The sequence below is a fragment of the Lichenostomus cassidix genome, chromosome 1, assembly GCF_008360975.1.
Source record: "Lichenostomus cassidix isolate B80296 chromosome 1, HeHo_3.0, whole genome shotgun sequence".
In the NCBI taxonomy this organism is placed as follows: domain Eukaryota; kingdom Metazoa; phylum Chordata; class Aves; order Passeriformes; family Meliphagidae; genus Lichenostomus; species Lichenostomus cassidix.
In genome coordinates this window covers 47,000,424-47,021,522 of record NC_139479.1, presented here as the reverse complement: position 1 = coordinate 47,021,522, position 21,099 = coordinate 47,000,424, and the positions used below count along the sequence as shown (strand labels likewise).

The 21,099-nt window shown below is 44.6% G+C and overlaps 1 protein-coding gene across 3 annotated transcripts; it reads right to left on the bottom strand.

Moving 5' to 3' along the window:
* Positions 1-1,509: 1,509 nt before the first annotated feature.
* SPRY2 (sprouty RTK signaling antagonist 2) lies at positions 1,510-7,332 on the bottom strand. Of its 3 annotated transcripts, XM_085057866.1 has the most exons (3): positions 7,193-7,330; positions 5,123-5,302; positions 1,510-3,283 (listed from the first exon to the last, which is right to left on the bottom strand). In XM_085057866.1, exon 3 carries the CDS (start codon positions 3,230-3,232, stop codon positions 2,297-2,299), a length of 936 nt encoding a protein of 311 aa, XP_084913992.1. In that variant the 5' UTR covers positions 3,233-3,283; positions 5,123-5,302; positions 7,193-7,330; the 3' UTR covers positions 1,510-2,296. The 3 variants fall into 3 exon arrangements, with proteins under 3 accessions (XP_084913992.1, XP_084913986.1, XP_084914001.1); XM_085057860.1 differs by lacking the exon at positions 5,123-5,302 and having other exon boundaries at positions 7,193-7,332; XM_085057875.1 differs by lacking the exons at positions 5,123-5,302; positions 7,193-7,330 and adding an exon at positions 6,576-6,707.
* Positions 7,333-21,099: the final 13,767 nt, after the last annotated feature.

Here is a 21,099-nt window from a genome sequence, read left to right as displayed (position 1 = left end):
AAAACACTGGATTTACTGTCTACTGAAATCACTGGGATTTGGGGTTTCCAACATATAGCCTAAAGGTCAAAGATATCACTAATGCTTGTTTTCATCAGCAAGACTAGCCCAGAACAGTTTAGGCATAAGCACTGTACCTAGTTCAAGAACTACATTCAGTGAATGGAAACACAGAATGGTTATCAACCCCTTCAAGAATAAAAATGATGAAAAGACCCCATAATTAAATAATAAAAATCTCGGTTTATCAGCTGCCAAACACAATCTCACATATATACTCCAATACTCAGTTACAGCATACTGATGTGCTTTAAATATGGATAAATTACTCATGTAACATAAGCCACCTTCTTTTTGGCAAATTTCACTCAGAAAGCTAAATATATACTGTTCTTCTTTGTATACCAAAGCATCCAGCCAGCTGGTGCAGAAAGGAAAGAAAACCAGCTTACATTCTTCACCAGAGAGGTAAGGAAAAATAAAAAGGAGAATGAGAACAAGCACTTTTTAATTTCACTTGATGATTGATAACCAATACACACAAACACACAGTGTAAGATTTTTGAGTACTACAGAACTATGTAAAATCATCCAAACACCAGATCTGAGATGAAAATTAAGGAGCAAGAAGACAGAACACTTACTCAATGCTCTGGTTTTCAACTTTTAGTGAGTTCTTAATTTATTAGTAATAACTTGTTTTTCTTGGAGGGAGTTCAGAAAAGGCTGGGAGACTTTTTTAAGCGTCAGCTTAAAAATACTTACAACTATTCTTAAATGCCAGCTTAAAAAATGTATAAATAAAATTGAACATTAAGACATCTAAACTTGGAGACACATGCTCAGAACAGGAAATGATAGTTTGTTAATAAAGAAAGGTAAATCATTCTCTAGGCTTCCGGTGGGAAACTTGGCAGGGAAAGGATTTTGACCTCAGTGGAAGGTAACTGCCACAAATGACAAATCAAGCAACTTTTTTCTTACAAGTGAAGCAAATATTTGACATAAGGCTGGACTGCATTCAGATCTATCATTCCCTGTGGTATATTCTTCTACCTTTAAAAAATAATCCTAGAAGCTTTTTACATTGACCATATCAATTACCTTTCTTTTCTCCTCCTCTCTCTCACTGAATAAAGCCATGCAAGCCTAACATTTTTTGTGGATGATTACTTATTTCCTATTTGAAGCACAAAAGCTCATCACTTATAGAATAGGTCAAGCTTTCAGTGCCTATTAGTCTTAGTCTGGAATGAATTAATGCATTTTCCTATGTTCCTTTTCCTTTTCTGTTGTAAGAACAGTATATGGGTCATTTGTGCAAAGGAAGGGAGCAAAAATCCTGCATTGTTTTCAGGTGAAGAAGTAAACAACACCAAAAGAATACACTTAAAATATCTCTTCAGTTTTAGGCTCACTGTGACTATAGCACTGTGAAGTTGCAATTAGAAGTATCAATTCTCCCTACTCAAAACAATAAATAAGGGGAAAAAATGACAAGTAGCCCAGTTTAATTTCAAACGTTAATATATTTTCTATTTTATAGTGAACATATGCATCGTTCACCCCTTATTTGCAGCAACTATGACGTCCTCATAAAAAGGGGTGACATTTGTAAGATGCCTCTTAAAATAAATATTTCTTTTTATAAAATAATAAAACTTCAAATAAATATTCTTTACACTAAACAATATGTTGAAAAAATTAGAAAATAAAGGCTGAATTTTACTGTAACTGTACAATATACATGAAGTCCAAAGGGAAATCAAAGTCTTGTAATAGAAGGTTTCCATAAGACAAAATACAATCTAAAAACATACTGATTGATTCACATTCTTCCGAATGTACAACATATTAGTATAATATTTTGTGACTGTGCCATGTCTTATGACAGCACTTACTTTTCACAGTTGAAAATATTATTGTATATACAAAAATATAGCACATTATCTCTGGCAGAAAACAATGAAAAAAAAAGGAGTCGTTTGCTAATTTACAAATTTTGCAAGTACTATTCACAAACAATAGAGTTGCCTAGGAGTGTCTGTGTTGCTTTAGCTTATGCAATATGTGGGTCACAATGTACTGCATCCCTTTTTTTCCCTGTATGCCACTAGCTGGATTCTAACAAGCGTATCTGTTAAGATGGCACACACACAGAAAAGCATTTCACTGCAAACAGCAAAGTACATCCCCAACCCTTCTACTACAGTGCCAAGACCATAGCTGCTTAGTTGGTTGCATATGTACGTTAAAATAATAATCCTTGTTACTTTAGTATTTCTGGCTAGTGATGCTATGTTGGCTTTTCAAAGTTCCTGGGAGGCACGCTGGGAACTTTGCAGCAAACGGTGTTGGAGTGTTTACAGCGGCACCCAGGCCGATTTACCCGGTCGTAACAGCCCTGGCACAACTTAAGGCAACCCTTGGCTGGTAGGTAACACCACAAGCAAGGCAGAAAGAGGGACACTACACCCATGGCGGACCACCTAGTGCAGCAATGTGACTGACTGCAGGAGCAGGGGTTGTCAGCACAGTTGTCCTCGTCATCGTTAGAGCAGTGATAAAAGAGGCCCTTCACACAGCAAACGCAAGTCCCGTAATCAACCACGTTCTGGGCTGAGCAAAGACACTGCTTGTCACAGATCCAACATGAGGGGAGGGTCCTCGGATAAGTGCAGTCTTTACACTTACACTTCCCACAGTCTTCACACCTGTAGCTGTGTGCTCCCAAGTCTTCCTTGCTCAGTGGCTTCAGCTCACTCGACTTGAGCTCAGACTTGGGCTGCATTCGGACTATTCCATCAGCAACCGGCCCCGAAGATGATCCTAGAAGTCTCTGTTCTGACGAATTACTGCTCGTACTTGTCCTCGTACTGCTCCGTGAACCTGTGCTGACCGTGCTGATGGATCGGGACAGAGGCGCTCGAGGAGATGCGTGCGTTTGCGTGTGCTGGGTCCGGCCAAAATGACGAAGCTCGGGCAAGCCATGGGGCCTTTCATTTTTGGGCTGGGTCGTTACCCGAGGAGCAGACTTGACCCCTGGCCGCGGAGCCACGGTAGGTCCCTCTGTGTACTCATTCGTGTTTCGGATGGCTCTGATCTGGTCCAACGACAGGACGTGAACCTGCTGCATCAGGACATCCCGCAGGTCGGGCTCCCCGTGCGGTCTCCCACTGTCACGCCGAGCCTGTAGTAAGGGCTGCGACCCACTGCCGTGCTGAGTCTCCATCAGTGCCCGGAAGCTTGCTCACCCCGGCAGGCTTAGAACACATCTGAAATCCTGGAGCGACAAAGACAGGATTCACTATTGCAACACATCTCAAGCTTTCTCCAGCAGCCCTTCAAGCCTGCAGGACCCCACAGCACCACTCACAATCAAGTAATGCATCAGCCATTAAAAAAAGGAGTCACATCTGGGACAAGAACACGCACCGTCAGCTGAGTGCACTTCCCTTGGCCTGTTCTGCCTAGTGCTGTGGAGAGCTTAAGGGGATTCTTTCCTAGGACCATGTGGCTTAACTTGTGGCTCTAGAAAGTCTAGGTATTACTCCTGCTAACTAAAGCTTCCCAGGTCATCTTCTGGTTAGACCATGGCCTTTAAAGTGATTACATTTCAGCCACTTGAAATGACACTTCTTTTCACATCAGGCTACTGAAAACCTTGTATTAAAGAAAACACCCACTCTGCAAGTATTCAGCAAGTGTAATGTGACCTGCTGATGACAGACATATAATTCTCCAATTTTGCTTAAAACTGGATAATATTTTGGTAGGCTAGTCTCTTTACACATTAAACTTTACATGATGTAAATAGGAAATTTTAGTTTAATACCAATGGCCCCAAGAAAAACACTAAATAGCAATAAAATGTTTGAGGTTAGACATTAAATGAGTTAGTGCTACCAAAAACTTCAACAGCACAAGTAAAAATATCTCTCTCCAGTATTTTAGTGTGTGTCATACTGGTGCACACCACTGTGATTGTTATTTTAAGGCTCAATACTACAAAAGCAATGCTACCAGAGTTGTGTGGGTTTTTTTTTTAATGTGTAAAAAAATCCATAGACTACATTTCAAATTGTAAATATTACCAAGAGTGGCTTGTGGGACAGATGCATGCATAATATAATCAAATAATGCCAGCATCCAAAAAGTCTACTTGATTGTGAATACTACTTTAAAGGATCATTAACAACAAAGTAGAAGTGCAGACTTTAGGATTTAAATGAAAACCCAGTAAAAGACACAGAAGATGAGAACTTGTAAATAACTTCCACACTCAAATAGGCATAGGTTTCAAGTACTGCCCTCTGAATTAGTTAATATTTGTTTTGCCTTTATCATATCTTAAAGTGGCTCCAAAATCCAATTACCTATACAGAAATCCAGAACAATATTTTACAATTAAAACCCAAGCAGGAACCAAACTTCTTACAAGGACCACACAATGTCTTCAATTATACCTAGAAAGAGCACCATAGTGTTACTCTGTACACATCAGTTACCAACAATAATACTGTACCGCAGTACAATAAAATATAGCCAAACAGTTTAACAATGAGTATCTCAAGACACTGTCTTTATTCTAACATCAATGCAAAACATTTAACCTTTTAACTCTTGGCTCCCTTCCTTCAAGTGTTTTTTCTAAAAAAAAAAAAAAAAAAAAGTATCTATATATCTAAAGAAAGAACCAGCTAACCTTCTAACTTTTAAGAGTGACCATCTATTTTAAATATTGCCAGATCCTGGTTTTGGACACAGGATGTATGTTATGGTGTCCATCCCACCCACACCCCCCCCCCCCAGAAAAAGAAAGAAACAAAAAAGTCTCTCAAACTTGGCTTAAAGCATTGCTTATTTTTTTAAAATTAAAACTTTTGCTATATCAAAAGTTTCAACCAACAGACTAAGCAGATGTTTCCCTCATTTGAAACTATCTGGAGATAAAAAAGAATAGAAAATAAAATGCTTTCCCCATCACTGAGAAGAACTGGCAGCCTTATCTGCCCTCCACGTCCAGGTTTCCACCAGCCCCAGCCAGCCTAGAGGATACGCCGGATCAACCCCTGCCTCTCCAGAAATGACAACCCAATGCAAAAGCAAAGCTGACCCTGACCTGAAGGCGCTTCAGACGACCCCGGGCTCGGTGGCGGAGTACCCCTCAGACGCCAAGGTAGGAGCTGGAAAAGCAGCCTCCGGCCTCCGCTCCCCTCCCCGCCTCCGGCTCCATCCCGGGCGGGGGGCGCGCAGCAGGTGGGAGGCGACTGCCCCTCGCCCGCCGGAGAGTGCAGACAACCTGAAGATAACCAGGAGACATCCTCTGGGCTAGGATGTGGGAGGGGGCTGCTTCAGCCGCCTTATCGGAAAGTCAAACCCATGTTTCCTTTTAACTCTTCCCCCCTGCCCTCCCCCAGGAGATGCTAAAGGAGCTTCCCCTCCCGGGAAGTGCCAGGCGCCCTGCAGACGGTGCAGACAACACCTCAGGGACAGCTGGGCAAAAGGCAGATTACCCCCTCTCGCCTTGCCCTAAGCACCCATTCAACTTCACAAAGCCAGCCGCTGGAAAAGCTCCTCTTATTTTACGCATATTCTGCAAATTGCCTGACCTTCAGCCCGCCCCGCTCCGCCCCAGCCCGGAGGGACCCAGGAGGCATTTTCAGTGGGGCATCAGGCCGAGCGGGGTGCTCCCCGTTTCTTCTCTCCTTGATAGATCCGCTAATAGGACAGGATGCAAAGAACCAGCACATTTATTTGCAAATCTACATTTGCCCGAAAACCCTTACGGGAGGTCACGTCTCTCCTTTGCATCCGCCAGAGCAGAGAAGCAGATTTGCCTTTTTGTGTGTGCATGTGTGTGATAACATGATTCCCCACTTCTAAGAGCCAAAGTCCACTCTCACCGAACTCAAGTGCCAGGATTGCTAACTTTTCCGAGCTGGGCTTGGCAAAAGGGTGAGCGAGGGGGACGGGTTTCGCGTTCTGCACACTTGGGGAAGTTTAAAAAGCGAGGGGCTTCTTGAGTGCTGTGGAAAAAACCCGTGTACCGCTGGCCGGGGAAAGGCGAAGCCTGAGGGAGAGAAGTCCTCTGCCCGTGAATTTCTGTTTTGTGGCCGGAGCCTGTGCAAGGCACCCCCACCCCCATTCCCACCGCACACACACCAACCACCTCCTCTTCTTTCAAAGTGCTTTGAAACCCCCATTAAGGGCCGAGTGTGTGATCAGACTATGGATTAGGGCAAAAGGGACTTTACCATCGGGGTGGGGCAAAGTGACACACAAATAGCTTGCTGAAAACACCAGCAACTTTTTTTTTTTTTTTGGTGGGGGAAGGGGGGCTGTTACCAAGTAAACCCACCAAAAAGGAGAAAAAAAAAAAAAAAAAGTAAAAATTATGGCTTTTCCTTTCCCTCCACACATGCCCTCTGCATTGAAGAATCCAGGGAAAGATTTTCCTCGTCTTACAGATCGAATTAATTTCATCACAGGAGAAATATCTAAGCGTGCACGCACACACACACACACACACACACACACACACATACATATAGTTGTACCAGACGTGCACTCACTTCCGAATCGCACGGATCTCCTGACGCCACTACAGACAGGCGTAAATCACGCACTGAAAGGCGGGTTGCTCCTTCTCCCCCAAGACCGGGGGACAAACAGCCCCGACGCTCGCCAACCGCGCTGCGCCCTCCCTTCACCTCCCCCCGGGGCTTGTCGGAAACCCACGCGTGCCCAGCGAGGCAGGAGCGCACAGGACCTCCCGTGCCCGGCTCCCCGCAGCAGCGAGAACATGCCGGAGCTGTGTCTCCTTCAAGCGCACCCCCCGCCCCGCTCGCAGCCCCCGCAGGCATTCCGGGGCGCCCGCGCAGCCCTCCGCCCCCCGCGCAGCCTTCCGCACCCCCGGGGCACCCCGGCGGGGCACCAAACGCGGCGCAGCCCGCAAACCCCAGCGGAGCTCCCCCCACCCCTCCCCGGAGAGAAACCGCTCCGAAATCCCACCTCCAGGTCCTCTCTGAGAAAGGAAGGAGAAGGGAAGGGGGGGAGAGGGAGAACCTGTACGAATGGAAAAGGGATCGGCCTCAAACATTTCCACGAGTTTTCTTGGAGCAACCAAGGGGAGGGGGGGACGACGAGGTTACTGAAAAGCTTGTTTTGCAAAGAAGGAAAAGGCTCTCACCGTGATCGCGGCGCTGCACCAAACCCCTCTCTCTCTTGTATTTTCTTCTTCCTGCGGTTTGCAAATAAATCCAGCCCTAAAGCAAAAAAAAATTCTTTTCCAAACTCTGCTTTAGTCCAACTTGCAAATTAGAGTAAGAATGATCACCATGTAAAAAAAAAAAAGTCCAGAGCAAAGTTAGGTGCCTCTCCCCAGATCGATTATAAATACGTGTGTGCGTGTATATACTATAATAATAATAATCAAAACACCTCTCCGGATCGGGGTGGGTTTTCTTTGCTCCTAAAAAGATCACTCAGTTTTACACACACACTTTCCTTTTTCCCTCAATGAACAGGAGGCCGAATCGCCAACACCAAGTCACTGTTTTTGTTGCTGTTGCAAATTGATCAAGAGGAAAGGGAAAAGCCAAAGAAAACAAAATAAAGTGGATCTAAAATAAAATCCCAGAGCTTTCTTCCACTGAGCTCCTCCAAAAAAGCAGCTTGTGCAATGTAGCCGTTCTGCTGTGAAGCTGCTTGCTGCACGCTCCTCTCCCCTCTCTCCCTCTTAGCTTTCTCGCTCCCTCTGCGAGCGTGTGTGTGTTGCAGGCTGCTCTGTGGTTTGCAATCGGGGGGGGTGTTTTGGGAGCGCAGCGGATTTGTGGTGGTGGTTGTTGTTGTGTGTTTGGAGGAGGTGGAGGAGGAGGAAGATTTGAGATCTGAGCTGTAGGGGCTCGGCGTTTTTCTGCTCGCTCGCTCTCCCTCTCTCTCTTTTTCTTTCCGGAGGAGGTAGGGTGATCTCCCTGCAAAAGCAGCAGTAAATGGCGTCATGTGGATCTGAGGAGGAACAGAGCAGTTGTTGTCCCAGAGGATATATCGCATCCGGTCCCAGCTCATTGGCTCTGCGGGGCTACATTCACTGGCGCTCCCAGCGCCCTGCCAGCACTCTGAGCTGCGGGAGGCATTCAAAAGGGCAGCGCTGCTGCCGCCGCCGAGCCAGCTCAGCGGCCCCGGCCCGTCCGCGGTGCTCCCCGCGCTGCCGGGGCCTCGCCGCAGCCTGTGCTCACGGGAGGCTGCTCCGTGCGCGGTCTCACGCCGCTCGGGGTTGCTTTTGTGCTCGTGTATTTACTCAGAGGCAGGCGGCGATAGGTTTGCAGGGAAACCGAAGGGAACTCGCTTCTCGCGGGGAGGAAGGCGCGCTCTCCCCGCCGCTGCGGGCTTTTGGGAGCTCCGCGTCCAAGTGCTCCCCGTTGCCTTCCACCCGTTTTTCTTAACCGAGTGGAATAAAAGTTTACACTTTCTGCCCTTCCCCTCCCCCCCTTCGCCCTTTCCAGCCGCCGGTCGCCGGCCGCGCGGGGAGCAGGAAGGGTGATTACTTGGGGCATTGTCCCGCGGATTAATGCGATTAGGCGGCGCGGAGGGCGCCCCCGTGCCCGGGCGGGAGCGCGGAGCGGGGCCCGCGGGGCGCGCAGCGGGGCGGAGCGGGCGCAGGTCCCCGCGCCTCGGGCGCCTGCCCGCGGGGTGCGCCTCGTCCCTGGCAGCAGAGGGGTCCCCTCGCCTGTGCGGGGGGTGGGGGAGAGCTGGAGGCGTGGGGGTTTTTCTAATAAGTTAAAAAAGTCCTGCAACCCGCCCCCCCCCACTTTATTTATTTCAGTTCCCATTCGTGCGGGGGACACGGTCTGCGAGCAGCTCGCGAACGTGACTGTTTGTCTTCTGGGCGTTTCCTGACACGGCCACAGCTCGGTCCTTTGGTACGAGCTGGAAGCACTGACGGGGCCACTGTGGCTGCTTGGCCGTGGGTGTCTTGCGCCGACGCGCATTTGTACGCGTAGCCCGTCGCCAGGCAGGCATGCACCGAGCACGAGTGTTCCCGTGTCACGTGTGGCACTGCCTAAAATACACCCGGTGTGTAAGGCAGTAACGCGCTGCGCTATTCGCATGGACAGCCCCTGGTGCAAAGCCCCAGCCAGCCCTCTACTTCTCGAGGCGATTTCGCAGGCACTTCCTCTCCTACACCTGCTGGTCTCCGCTCTGCGGAGGGGCTGGTCATTCCCCATAAAAACGTGTAAATAAAGAGGGCTGTGTCTCCCACGGACAGCCTTCGGGTTTTCGTGGTTTTATGCGCAAGTGTTCGTTCTTCCACGATAATACTCTGAACCTGCAAACTGTTTTCCATACTTGGTTGGCAATAAGGTCACCCGGAGTTAAACGGGGCTCGCTTCTTTCCTTTCAAGCGGGTTCCACCGCTTCCTAGCCCGCACAGAACTGCTGCAGCCCGGCCGGCCGTTCCCTCCCGATCCGCTTCGACCCCCGGCCCCGCAGACGGAGCGCTCTCCCCCGGGGCGGGAGCTGCCCCTCCGCTGGAGCCGCAGCCCGGTGGGGCTGGGTTACCCTCGGGGCTCCGGGGAGCGGCGGCGGCGCGGCCGCTCTCCCCGCCAGAGGGAGCGCGGCGCCGGGGCGGGGGGCGGCGGGTCAAGCCGGCTCCGCAGGGGCAGCAGCCCCGGCGCCGGGCAGCGCCGGAGGGAGCCGCGGGCCGTCCCTGAGCTTCCCCGCGGGAGGGGGCACCCAGCGGCGTGGCGTCTCCATCAGGATGAGCCGAGCAGCGACATGAGCATCCTCGGAGATGTGCCCTGTGTGTAAGCTGCGCGCTGTCAGCAAGGCAATCCACTGTATTCAGCTGTGAGGGACAAGCATGGGTTAAAATATCCGGGAAAGAGAAGACACGATATTCTCACCGTAGGAAGACAAAAATCCCTTCCTCCCACATAGCACAGTCAAAAATAGGTTAAGAACTCTTTGTGCAAACCTATACACATGGGAAAGGTCTGTTAAATTATTTATCGGGGTTTATACTGAGTACATAAATAGTGTTTTAAACAGGAAAGTTCATAACACCATTTTAAAATCTGTCGGTCAGTAGTGCAATCAGCAATTTCCACACCAGTTCTCAGCTACAGGTGTATACACTTTATTTAAAGAATAGTCTCAAAGAGAGATCTGAAAACAGTGAAGCTATTTTTATTCACAGACCCAGTCATGTATGCAAAATGTTGAAGCATCAATGTCTTATAGCTCAAAAACAGCAAAAAAAAAAAAAAAGAGCCAAAAATAAAACCAGCAGAACCCCCAAGAATACAGCATCCTGGTACTGATGAGTTTGAAAGAGAAGCACTAAAGCTGCAAAGATTTGTGCACTAACTGTAACACAGTTAATAAATAGCGCACAGATCTGCAAAAATTAAGTGTGCTCTTTTTTTGAGTGTGTGCTTGTGTGTGTTTGTGTCGGAACTTCAATGCTGATTTCTCAGAGTTTTAATCCGATGTTACCTTGGAACCAGTTTTTGGAGGATTACATGTATCACTCATATTTCACATTTCTTGTCATGGAGAGTGGCTTAATGCATGTGATTATGTTTCCCCTAGTGGTTTGCTGTAACCACTGCATGATTTTGGGGTTTTTTGCTTTTAACCCAAGCAGACCTTGTTTTTCGAGATGAAGTTCCTGCGTTTATTCTCAGCAGAGAAATGTAAGTGTTGTGTATATATGTGTTTGTGCACACACCAACATATGCATATATTTATATGTGTATCGGTGTTGTATGTTCATGATATATTCCAACAGTCGCAATTCCAGTGGCTTCAGGTGAAAAGTCAGGCACAGACATTTGAAAAGTGTATGACATGACAGACACACATCTGAAATAGCTCAAACTTTTCTGCTTCATCCTGAAATTGTTGCACAAGTTTTTACTTGATTCGATTTTCAGATCAGGACCTGAAAACAAGTAGTTTCCTCCTTTACTTTGGAAAGGAGGGGAAATTCATTCATAAGGAATTCCTCCTGCAACGGAATGAAAGCAGTACTTTGCTGACTTTGAGAACATTTCATGCATTATCTCGTGAGTTAATGCAATTATATGGGAATATTGATTCTGTACATCCTAAAAGGACTAAGTTTGGCTGCACATTGCTTCTTAATGCCCAGAAGTTCTGTAGAAACTTAAACCTTTAATTGATTATCTTCCATGTTTGTGACTCTGAATAAGCTAAAGTACATAAAATAATTATAGAGCTTTTTAAAAAGTGATTACCTGTAAAGCTTTTTTTGCCTACTGATATTTCGTTGAGGTTCTCAGGGCAGATAAGACCACTTAGATAAATCATAGAGAGAAAGAGAGAAGTCAAACACTGCACTGTAAACAGCTGGATGTATTTATAAAGGGAATTATGTCCTTGAGTGAGTTCTGTTAGTTTTGCTTTTGCAATTTTTATTGTAGTTTACCTGAAGGAAATCCTGGAATTTTATTCCCTGAGAAGAGGGGGAAATGAACATTGCCTTCTGGGAACGCAGTCTGATGGGATATGTGAAAGGTAGAATTAATAGCTGCCACTCTCTTTGGGAATGCACATGCTCTGCAGCTGCTCAGAGATAGAGTCTCCTGCTTTTAGTGATGCTTAGATCTGCTGGGATTAAACTACTATTTTCAGATCTAGCTCATGATAGACACCTTCCTTAAAGGTGATATAGGCCAGATCCTGTGTAACTTTCTCTCGTCTGGTGATTGCCCCAGTGTACAAAGGGACAATTGCCAGAAGAATATTTTCTTGTTGAATACCAAATATACTTATGTAAACTTAAAGAATAAACAAATCCCTTTCCTGATCCTTCTGAAATTATACTGAAGGATACATACATTTAGTACTTGTACTATAATGTGGAGCTTTTGCATGTAAATTGTTCTAATAAAGCTAGTATGCTCTTTGATGTGTCATTCAATGTTATTTGGTTATATTTGTGTCCTTGATAAAATCAGCATTGGGTTTTTGGAATCCAGCTTTATAAACCTTTCTAGCTTATACAATGCATTTTATAATTAATTCTTTCTTCTGAAATACCTAGAGACCAAATGTCCAAAAGTGGAACAATTTGTGTGGATGGGACTAAGTGCAGTTTATTTGCTAAACTGGTATTAAGCAGGCTTTTTATGGTGTATATAGTGTATTTGTTTTTGTTAGGGTATTCCTCCTAACATTTTTGACTTTTTTGGTAGAAGTAATAATGAGAATGACAGCACAGACAAACCTTGTCTGTTAGTGTTTGAAATACTGCATTTTGTAGATTTGTTCAGTTAGAGACTAGATAACACTGGGCTTGACTATACTAGAATTTTATGCAAAATCAACTTATTGCCTATTAAAATGTTAATAAGTGCTAGTTTGGGAATTCCCAAAATATTTTGTAGCAGGATGCAGACATTTGTGTGTTGACCTGGGATTAAAGTGACTCAGAAGAAATGGAAGAGATCAGTGTTAGAAGTTATGGGAAATTCGAAAGAAGCTTTTATGAACAGACTTGTCACATCTCTGCTGTGGTCTGCAGCAGTAGTTTTCAAATTTTTTCAGTCTGTAGACTTTTTCTATGCTTTAGAAGAGAAAAAAAAAAACATAAGGGAAGCACAGACTTATTTTAGAAAATTGTAAATTATGAGACCTCCCATTTAGAAGTAGTCCATAGGAATTCACAGATCAGAGTCAGAAAACCACTGATGTAGAGATACCCGAACTAGCTCTAAACTGCAATGTAGTAGAAAGGTAAATGAATATCTTGGGTATTGTGAGCAGTGGAGTTGGAAGAAGACAGATGCCTGCTCTTCTCAGAATTGCAAGGTAGTCTGCATGACCTCCATGCTGTGATGGCCACTCTGCTCCCAGAACATAAAGTATTTTTCAGGAGGTAGAAGCTGGAGTTCAAAAAATACCCCAAGAGATTAAAAAATGGTAACATAAATCTTGCAAGTCAGTCAAGGCATATATACAAATCAGAGGTACAGATTTTGCTGCAAACAAAAGGAAGCAGATTGAGCAAATGTTAAAAAAAAAAAAAAACAACCAAAACCAAAACTGTAATGTTTTTGTATTTACTGAGATTATGTTTGTTTTCCTCAGTTGTGAAAGATTTGTGTTCATCTGAGTGCCATACAAGCACATTCTAAAAGCAGAGGTGACATATGCAGGACAGAATGATTTTCTGGAGACTAATGAATTTTTTACAAAAAGGAAAATAAAAACTGGTGTTTCCCCATCACTTGACTCAAAATCAGAGCATAACCAAAATAAAATAGTCTATATGGTTACATCAATTAAAAAAAATTAAAAATTGTGAAATACTCTGATCCTGCTGACTGTGGGGTTTTTTTTGGTTTTTTTTTTTTTCTGATTATAATGGCAATATAAATGACAATAATTAAAATGCTGGATATTCTATCACAGTTTTCTCCACAGATCTCAAACTAGTTTTCAGGAGATGTCACTATGCCCATTTTACAGGTGAGAAAAAACACGGGAGAAAGAAAGAAGTAACTTATCTCAAAAGAACTAGGACTCTAAGGCCCCAATCCAGTCTCTGTGCTGTGTCCATGCTGCTTCCCATGGAGGCCCAAGGTGTGGATTTCCTTGTGACCTCCAGAGCCTTTCTGCCCAACCAAAATTTCAGAATCTGTGTCTAATAGAATCAGAACGCCTTAAAAAAAGAGTACGAACTGTTTGACAACTCTCTTATGTTGAGCGGGAAGAGGACAAAATGTTTGATTATCTAAACAAGGTTATCTCTGCAGGAGCATCCACTCCCACCCCTTGATTAAAGAGTTCCTCTAAACTTCCATCTCTGCAACCTGTGTAGTTAGTCCTATATAATTTGTGGTTTTGCAATCATCTTTTCTTGTATTTTAAGCAGGTCTATAACTTTCAGAAGTCCCTTAGAAATTAACAGAGAAGTTGAATCTCGGAGCTTCTCCTCCTAAGCAAGGCCCTGACTCCTTCTGGAGCCTGAGTGAAAGTCTGATGTGCTCCAGGCCAGGGAGGGAATCCAGCTGTCCAGAGCAGCTCCAAGGATGGTGCTCTAATTAATGAAAGTTAAAGGATGCATTGGAAATTGTGTTACAAACATAGACAATAAATCCACCACATCTGACAGAACAAGCTTGCAAAATAAGCCCACTGGAAAACTTCCTTCATTCTTGAGGTTAAGTGTTTAAACCATTTAACATATTTTAAGTTTTCTTATTGTTGCTTGCTCACAACGCAATTCAAATTGGCATAAATTATATCCACTTCTGATGGTTTACGTTGTGTCAAAGCAGTTGTGTTTTCCAAAGTATGTGCCATTCAATTTCTATTTTCTTTCTTAGCTCTGTAGATTTGTTTTCTCCACGGGGACAGAAATTATGGCTCTATAAAATCCGTTTTAGCTAAGGAAATTTCTGTTAATGCCTTATTCAAAATCCCACTGTAGACAATAGAAATAAAGGCAACAAACTTTATTTAGTTGAATAATTTTTGCATCAGGTAAAGTTTGACTTCTGTGAAGACAAAGTCTTTGCAGAGTTAGAGAATATATGTACATATATGTCTAGATTAGACGGTCAATATGTAAAATTATATGTACGGATGGTAGATGCTGGGCCACAGCCCGGGCTAGCAGTAGTACTTTCATGTTTGGTCGAAGCTGGAGTTTAAGCTGCAAAGGCAAAATCTTAATTCAGCCCAACTTCAAACCCAAGGATTTTTTCTGCAGTAAAAAGGAATAGGAGAGGTAAAACATTTTCTCTGTGGTGTGGGGGCGGCAGGAGGGAAGAGAGCTGCCTTTTGCTGAGACCTTCTCGGATTTAGCATTGCAGAAGCTGGTGCTGAAGGCAAATCAATGAAATAGAAACGGGAATTTCCTCAGCTCTCCTTCCTGCTTCTGTCTTTGCCCGTCTCACCTTTTGAGAACCTGATTTGTATTTGTATACATGCGTGTGATCCCGATTTCATTGTTTGCCTTTTCACACAAGCACTTTCACCTACATCCCCCTCCCCTCCCTTCCTCTCATTTGGCAGCCAGTTGGGCTTCTTCCTGCCTTGAATACCGCATTCCCTGGTTATTCAAGCTCAGTCATTAGCACCCTGTCCCCCCACTGAAATTATGAATGAAAAGCCTTGTTGTTCTTTACAAATAACTCGGGCTTCCTCAGTCAGTCAAATTCAAATGGCAGTGACTGCCAGACAAAGCGCCTGTATGATGGACAGTCCTCTCAGCAAGCCATCAAGGCACACAGGAAGTTTTTAAAGGCACAATCTAGGTAGCGCAGCCTGGGCGTTCCCCCCCGGGCGCGGGATGGGGGAGCGGGACCGGAATGGGGATGGGGATGGGAGCGGGGATGGGGAGCGGGGATAGGGATGGGGACGGGGACGGGGATGAGGACGGAGATGGGGACGGGGACGGGGATGGGGACGGGGACGGGGACGGAGATGGGGATGGGGATCGGGAAGCCCAGCCGCTGCCCTCCCGCCCCGCTCCGCGCCGGCAGCTCGGGGCTGGCCCGGCGACACCTCGGGCACCTTGTCCCGGCGGGGGCGGCGGGCTCCTAGCCGCGGCACAGCCCCCCGCCGCCCGCACATTGTTCGCCGGCCCCTTTCACAACGGGGGAAAAGGTAATTGACAGCCCCATTGTCCGCCCCGGCCCCCCGCGGCTTTAAAACACTCCGGGGCCCCAGTCACACGTTGTCAATGGGAGCTGTCGGAGGTGACGAGTGAAGAAGGGCTGTTCAGGAAACAGTTTGAGCCCTTCAAGTGGACAGGCCTCAGTGACTTCTCCGGCACTCCGGCTGCCACAGGCAGCCCCTTCAAAAATAACCTTAAAGCAATAAATCATACATGTTTCCTGCACTATACAAGGAACAGCTGGTTATTTTTCTGCACTTCCCCTCCTCCCCTCCCCCTTTTTTTAAAGCCTAAAAATTATTTAAGCACAGGAAATCAAGCATGTCAAAGTTTGGCAAAGCAGTTTGGGTGATTTAGCAATTACAACACTTCTTTCTCTATTAGCCAATCCTTGGGCTTTGACTTCTTATCTCCCCGTTTCCACTGGTTTCTGCATCTGCTCCGATGACTGGGGTAACGCATCTCTTGTCTTCCACACAGCAAGGGAAGCGATCTGTATGGTTTGCAAGGAAAAGCTGTTCACTCTGATTCTTCTCTTTCACAGGAGCTCTGTGTCCTGGAGTTCAAAAAGATGTAATGGACTTAGCCCATCGATTTATTTAGGAACAAAACCCCTGAACCTGAGAGTTACTGAAATGTCTCATCATAGGCAAGTCTGGACCTCTGTACTTTACTTAGTGCCCTTAACGACCTGATGCAGGCAGTGTTGATGCATAACTGCACATGATGCATCATATATGGTATGTGTGCACAATAATGTGTTGGATGCATTAAATTTAAAATACAACTGCATTTTTAAAAATTTTTTTTCCTGCCACCTCAGGTTCTATTGCTGCAGCTGGATCCACACAGGCCAGCATTTGTGTTTGCATCAACCCCCTTTAGGAGCCCACCTGCCTGGATCTGATTTCAGTCTTGGAGCTGTCATTTCCTGCCATCACATGAGGTGGTTAGTGCATGCTAACTAACTAAAATCCAGATCTGTTAGACTTAGTGCTGCCATTTAGCAATGCCCAAATCTGCCAATGTATTCAGTGCTTGGAACTGATGATACACTTAGGAAATAAAAAGCAGGGGTCAAATATTCTTTGCAATGTTCTGCAATGTTCATACACTGTGACTAAAACATTGTATGCTAGCCAGAAATGTAACTCTTAAACCTGACAGACAAGCCAGAGGATGAAGTAAGGAGAAAATCAAACTTTTCTGGAGGTTTGGAGTCTGTGAAAATCAAGGTAAAAAACAAAGAGGTAGCTAATGTGCAGCAGCATTAAATTCTCCTTAGTCACATAACATAGGATATATGTCCTTATTTCTTTAGCATGACACCTTTTAACAAGATATGAAGAATATCACTGTCGGCTTACGGGTGGCTGGAGGGTATTTAATCAAAACAGTTCACTCTGGCATTAACCCATCCATTTTTGGCAGCATTGCATTGGTGGGTCCAGCCATGGGAAGGAAAATTTGCATATTTTAAAAATTTATTGAGTGTTGTTACTGTCTGTCTTTCACTTGCAATATGATATGTTTATATGTCTGTTAATATAATTTCATCTCCTTGTGGGTGTATTTTCAGTTAATCTATCCACAGCACATTTCTGCAGTAGTTTAAAGACTAAGGTAACACAGACTTGCAAAGTGCCTGAGACTAGTTTACAGGCAATTTTAGCCAAACCTTACAGCATGCTGTAAGACATGGCCCTCCTGAATATCTTTTGAAATCTTATGGGAATAAAAGCTGTTCAAAACCTCAGACCAGATGCTTTGGTGGGATCCAGCCTTTAGATTGCAAATTACTTGAGGCAAGGATCTCCTTCCTGTTTGGCAACTTCCTGGAACACTTTTGCAGCCGGATACATAAACTGCTTATTATATTGAGGAGGAGATACTCATCTGGGGTGATTTACCATTGCTCACTTCCATCCTCTGAGAATCCAGCACCACATGGAAGTCAGAGGTTATCCATGTCCTGCAAAGGGAACCCATGACAGAAAGCTTTTGCTATAAAAACCTGTTTTCTTACTCTCCTTTACTGTGACCAAGAATTACACATTCTCATATGTCACATTATACCAGCTAATACTAACCTAAGGTCTGCTCACACAGTGAATATAGCAATATTTTGCTGCTAAAATGAGTATTTTGGAACCTGCCACCTTGGGGTCTTCGAGGGGTATCTTTTGTGCTGGGGAGCAGTATAAAAATGCTCAGTTAACAAGTTTGCTATTGCCTTTGCCCAGCAGTTCAAAATGATTGCTTAGCCATGATTAGATCTGCGGAGAAAAAGGATCCCACAACAAAACAGCAACTGGGACCAAAACCTCTGCTGTTCACTGATCTACACGTAGAAGAGCACTTGAAAAGCCTTTACAGAATATGTATGCTTATTCCCTAGCAGAGCTGAATCCTTCACTTCTCAATTCTAATCATCTCTTTGGGTAAGCAGAAGAAAAAAATCCAGTGTTTTGGAGCACTGCTGGCAGAGAAAGTCAGTGCCAGTACTTTCCTGACAGGCTTTTCCTACTTAGCTAAGCTCATTTTTAATAGGGGATGAGAAGCAAGTATGACAAATATTTTACTTCCAATGTACAAACATGTCTGTGAGCTAAGGCTGTGAATCCTACCATATGAAAAGAGTGACAGCAAGACAGCAGGAGAGCTGACATCATGTGCTGAAAGAGGAGTGACAGCAAGGCTGACAGAGAAGCTTAACTGGACAGTCAAGTGTGAAGAAAGTGCAGCTGGACAGGTGTCTGTAGATGAGAAGATGGGAGAAAAAGGTGCCAAGAACTAATAACTGTCTGAAGAGGGGATCCATTTAATTTATTTATATATTTATTTATGCTTTTATCTTGCCTTATAGCCCTGGAGAACTATGCCTTGTCCCTGGATTGCAGTGAGGAAACTGTTCTTGCTTTTATTTTGCCTTTGCCTCAGTCTTGCTGTCACACTCCCTTAACACTTGTTGTGAAATCTAGACTCTAATAAAGTCAAAGGGAATTTTGCCATCAAGTGTAGTGTGGCCAGGATTTTACTCAGCTCATAAGTCCAGCAGTGTCAGCAATGTTGTACTTGTATAGAACAATGTTAAATTTGGCAACAGCAGGGGAACTTTTCCCACACTCGCCCCCACTCCACTTGCCAAAAGAAAAATGTAAGCCACTGTTGAAGGACAGTTAATGGTCCTTAGTCAGATCTGTGTGAACAGTGTGAACTTGGAGGAAAAATACCCATTCTGCTAGGTATAGGCTAAATACAGCCTGCAAACTCCATTTATCCAGCTTGTAACCTACTCCCAGGAGCAGCTGCAGGAGCAGCTTGGGAATGAATTGCATAGCCCATTCATGTTTTCTGGGAAACATGGTACTAGTTTGCATGCCAGTCCAATGGAGAACTCCATGAACACTCTGGCTTGGGCTATGTGAGTCATAAGTGCTTGGATAGAAGGCTCTCACTGGCTCTTAAAAGGAGATATTTGCCCAGACAGCCAGAAAAAATTTGGGAACTACTGATTTAGATCACAGTAGAATTTTCTTTTGAGATTCTTGTCAGTGCTTCCACCATTCAACCAGGAAGAAGTTGGGCTGCCAAATGAATTGAGGTTGAAACCTGTTTCTGAGCATATCTCTGTGTTCAGTAGCACATAAATGTAGCAGATGAAGTTTTGAATCTTTTGAAGTCTATAGGAAAACTACCCTTAGCTTTGATGAGGTCTGAATTTCATCTTTTTCCCATCACCTTCTTCTTCCCCCTTCACTTAATTCACCTCATAAAACAAAAACTGAGGCCCATGTGTGTTTTTGTATAGCTGTCTAGATTCCTTTGAGCCATGCACTAGCATACAGGCTCCATTGTTATGTACAAAAGCCGGCTGTACATATGCAATTGCAGTAACTGTGCATGAGAAGATCCTCTACAACCTTAGGCTTCAACTTATGAAAATCTGATTCTGGAAGCTTTATGGTTCCAGAGTCTTTTAGGGAGAGTCAGGGAGCCAAGGGATATGTCTGTCTGCTACATTTTTGAATGAGCTTTTTACTTGGGAATAAAACCTGCAAGATGTTGAGTGCTGCTGTTTGCTTTAACAAGAGTCCCTTTGAAGGCATGGTAAAGTGGGATCCAATTTTGTGAGAATCCGATAATGAGAATCATGAGGAAAAGAAAAGGCCTTAATCGACTCTGTCTTTAAGTTTTCTGGAGTCCTTTGTATGGATTTTCTAGTGCGTAGAAGGACTTAACACATATTTTTCCTCCATCTGGAGTCAGGGGGCGAACAGCCCCTGCTGTTTTTAGCCGTGCAAGCAGCATGGATGTCTTGTGTTTTGTCCTCAGAAGTTCTGCAAGCCAAGTCACTTGGCTTCAGACGCATGGAAGTTTTACCTGAGTAATGACAGGAAGATAAGGCTCATTAGCTAATTAATTTTCGCAACACCCAGGTCACACCCTTTCCGAAGCCGGTCGGGCACAGGTGTGTTGGACATGCAGATGTGCACAAACATGCCCTTTGTGGAGCAGCATCTCCCCTTTGTGCAGTGGCTGCTGTGCCTGAGCACGTGTTGTGCCCCCAAGTGAGGATGATTTGAAGATACGTTTTTCGTACAGGATTTAGCCACCGTGCCCTGCAGTATCTTATGTCTCATCTTGGTGAAATTCCCTACCTGTGTCTGCTTTGGTGTTCCAGACACTGAATGCTAATTTTTCCTACAGCAATCTGACACCTGTGTTACCTCACAGCTGTATTTGTGATGCATAAAAATGTGCTTTTAGCACGGAATGTGCTATCATTAAGTTTTAAAAACACTTAACTGGGGGGAAAAATTGGGACAGGAAAGCACAAAGCTCCCCTTGCAGGTTTGAAGCCCACAAAAAGCAATGCTCTATGCTCCCTCTGCTGGCCCCAGGGCAACCAGTCCTTCCTCTCCCAGATGGATTAGCACACCAGGGCACTGACACTATTTCAGCACGAAGAGCTCATACATTCAATGGCACTACTTTTTTTAGGTGTAATAAATAATAAACCATTTAAGTTTCTTTTTCCTCGTTCTGTTTTTCAGAAACAAGAGTTTGAGAAAGAAACAGAAAGCATAGCTAGGCTGCATGATTCTGCATTTATATGTATGTCTAGCCTGAATACCCTGCTTCTTGTTACGTAAGCTACAGCCAGATAGGGGAAAAGACATATTTGGGGTATCATTCATAGACAACAGAGCAATGGTACTCTATTATTCTTAGTCTTATTTTCAGGGTTTTTTTTTTGTTTTTACTTTTTTTGGTTTGTTTTTTATTTTCCCATGGAAATCATACCTGAGCTGGATATTGCTATCCTATGACTTCTGTTTTTCATTCTAGCTGTTTTGGAGGTTCTTATATTATTAATATAGGTAACCTATTCATTTATACGATTCAATGAATATTAATTAAGGCTTTCCTTTTCCATTAAC

Bases quoted from the DNA above. Each gene is read 5' to 3' on its own strand.
- SPRY2 (XM_085057860.1), bottom strand. From the start codon at position 3,232: ATGGAGACTCAGCACGGCAGTGGGTCGCAGCCCTTACTACAGGCTCGG.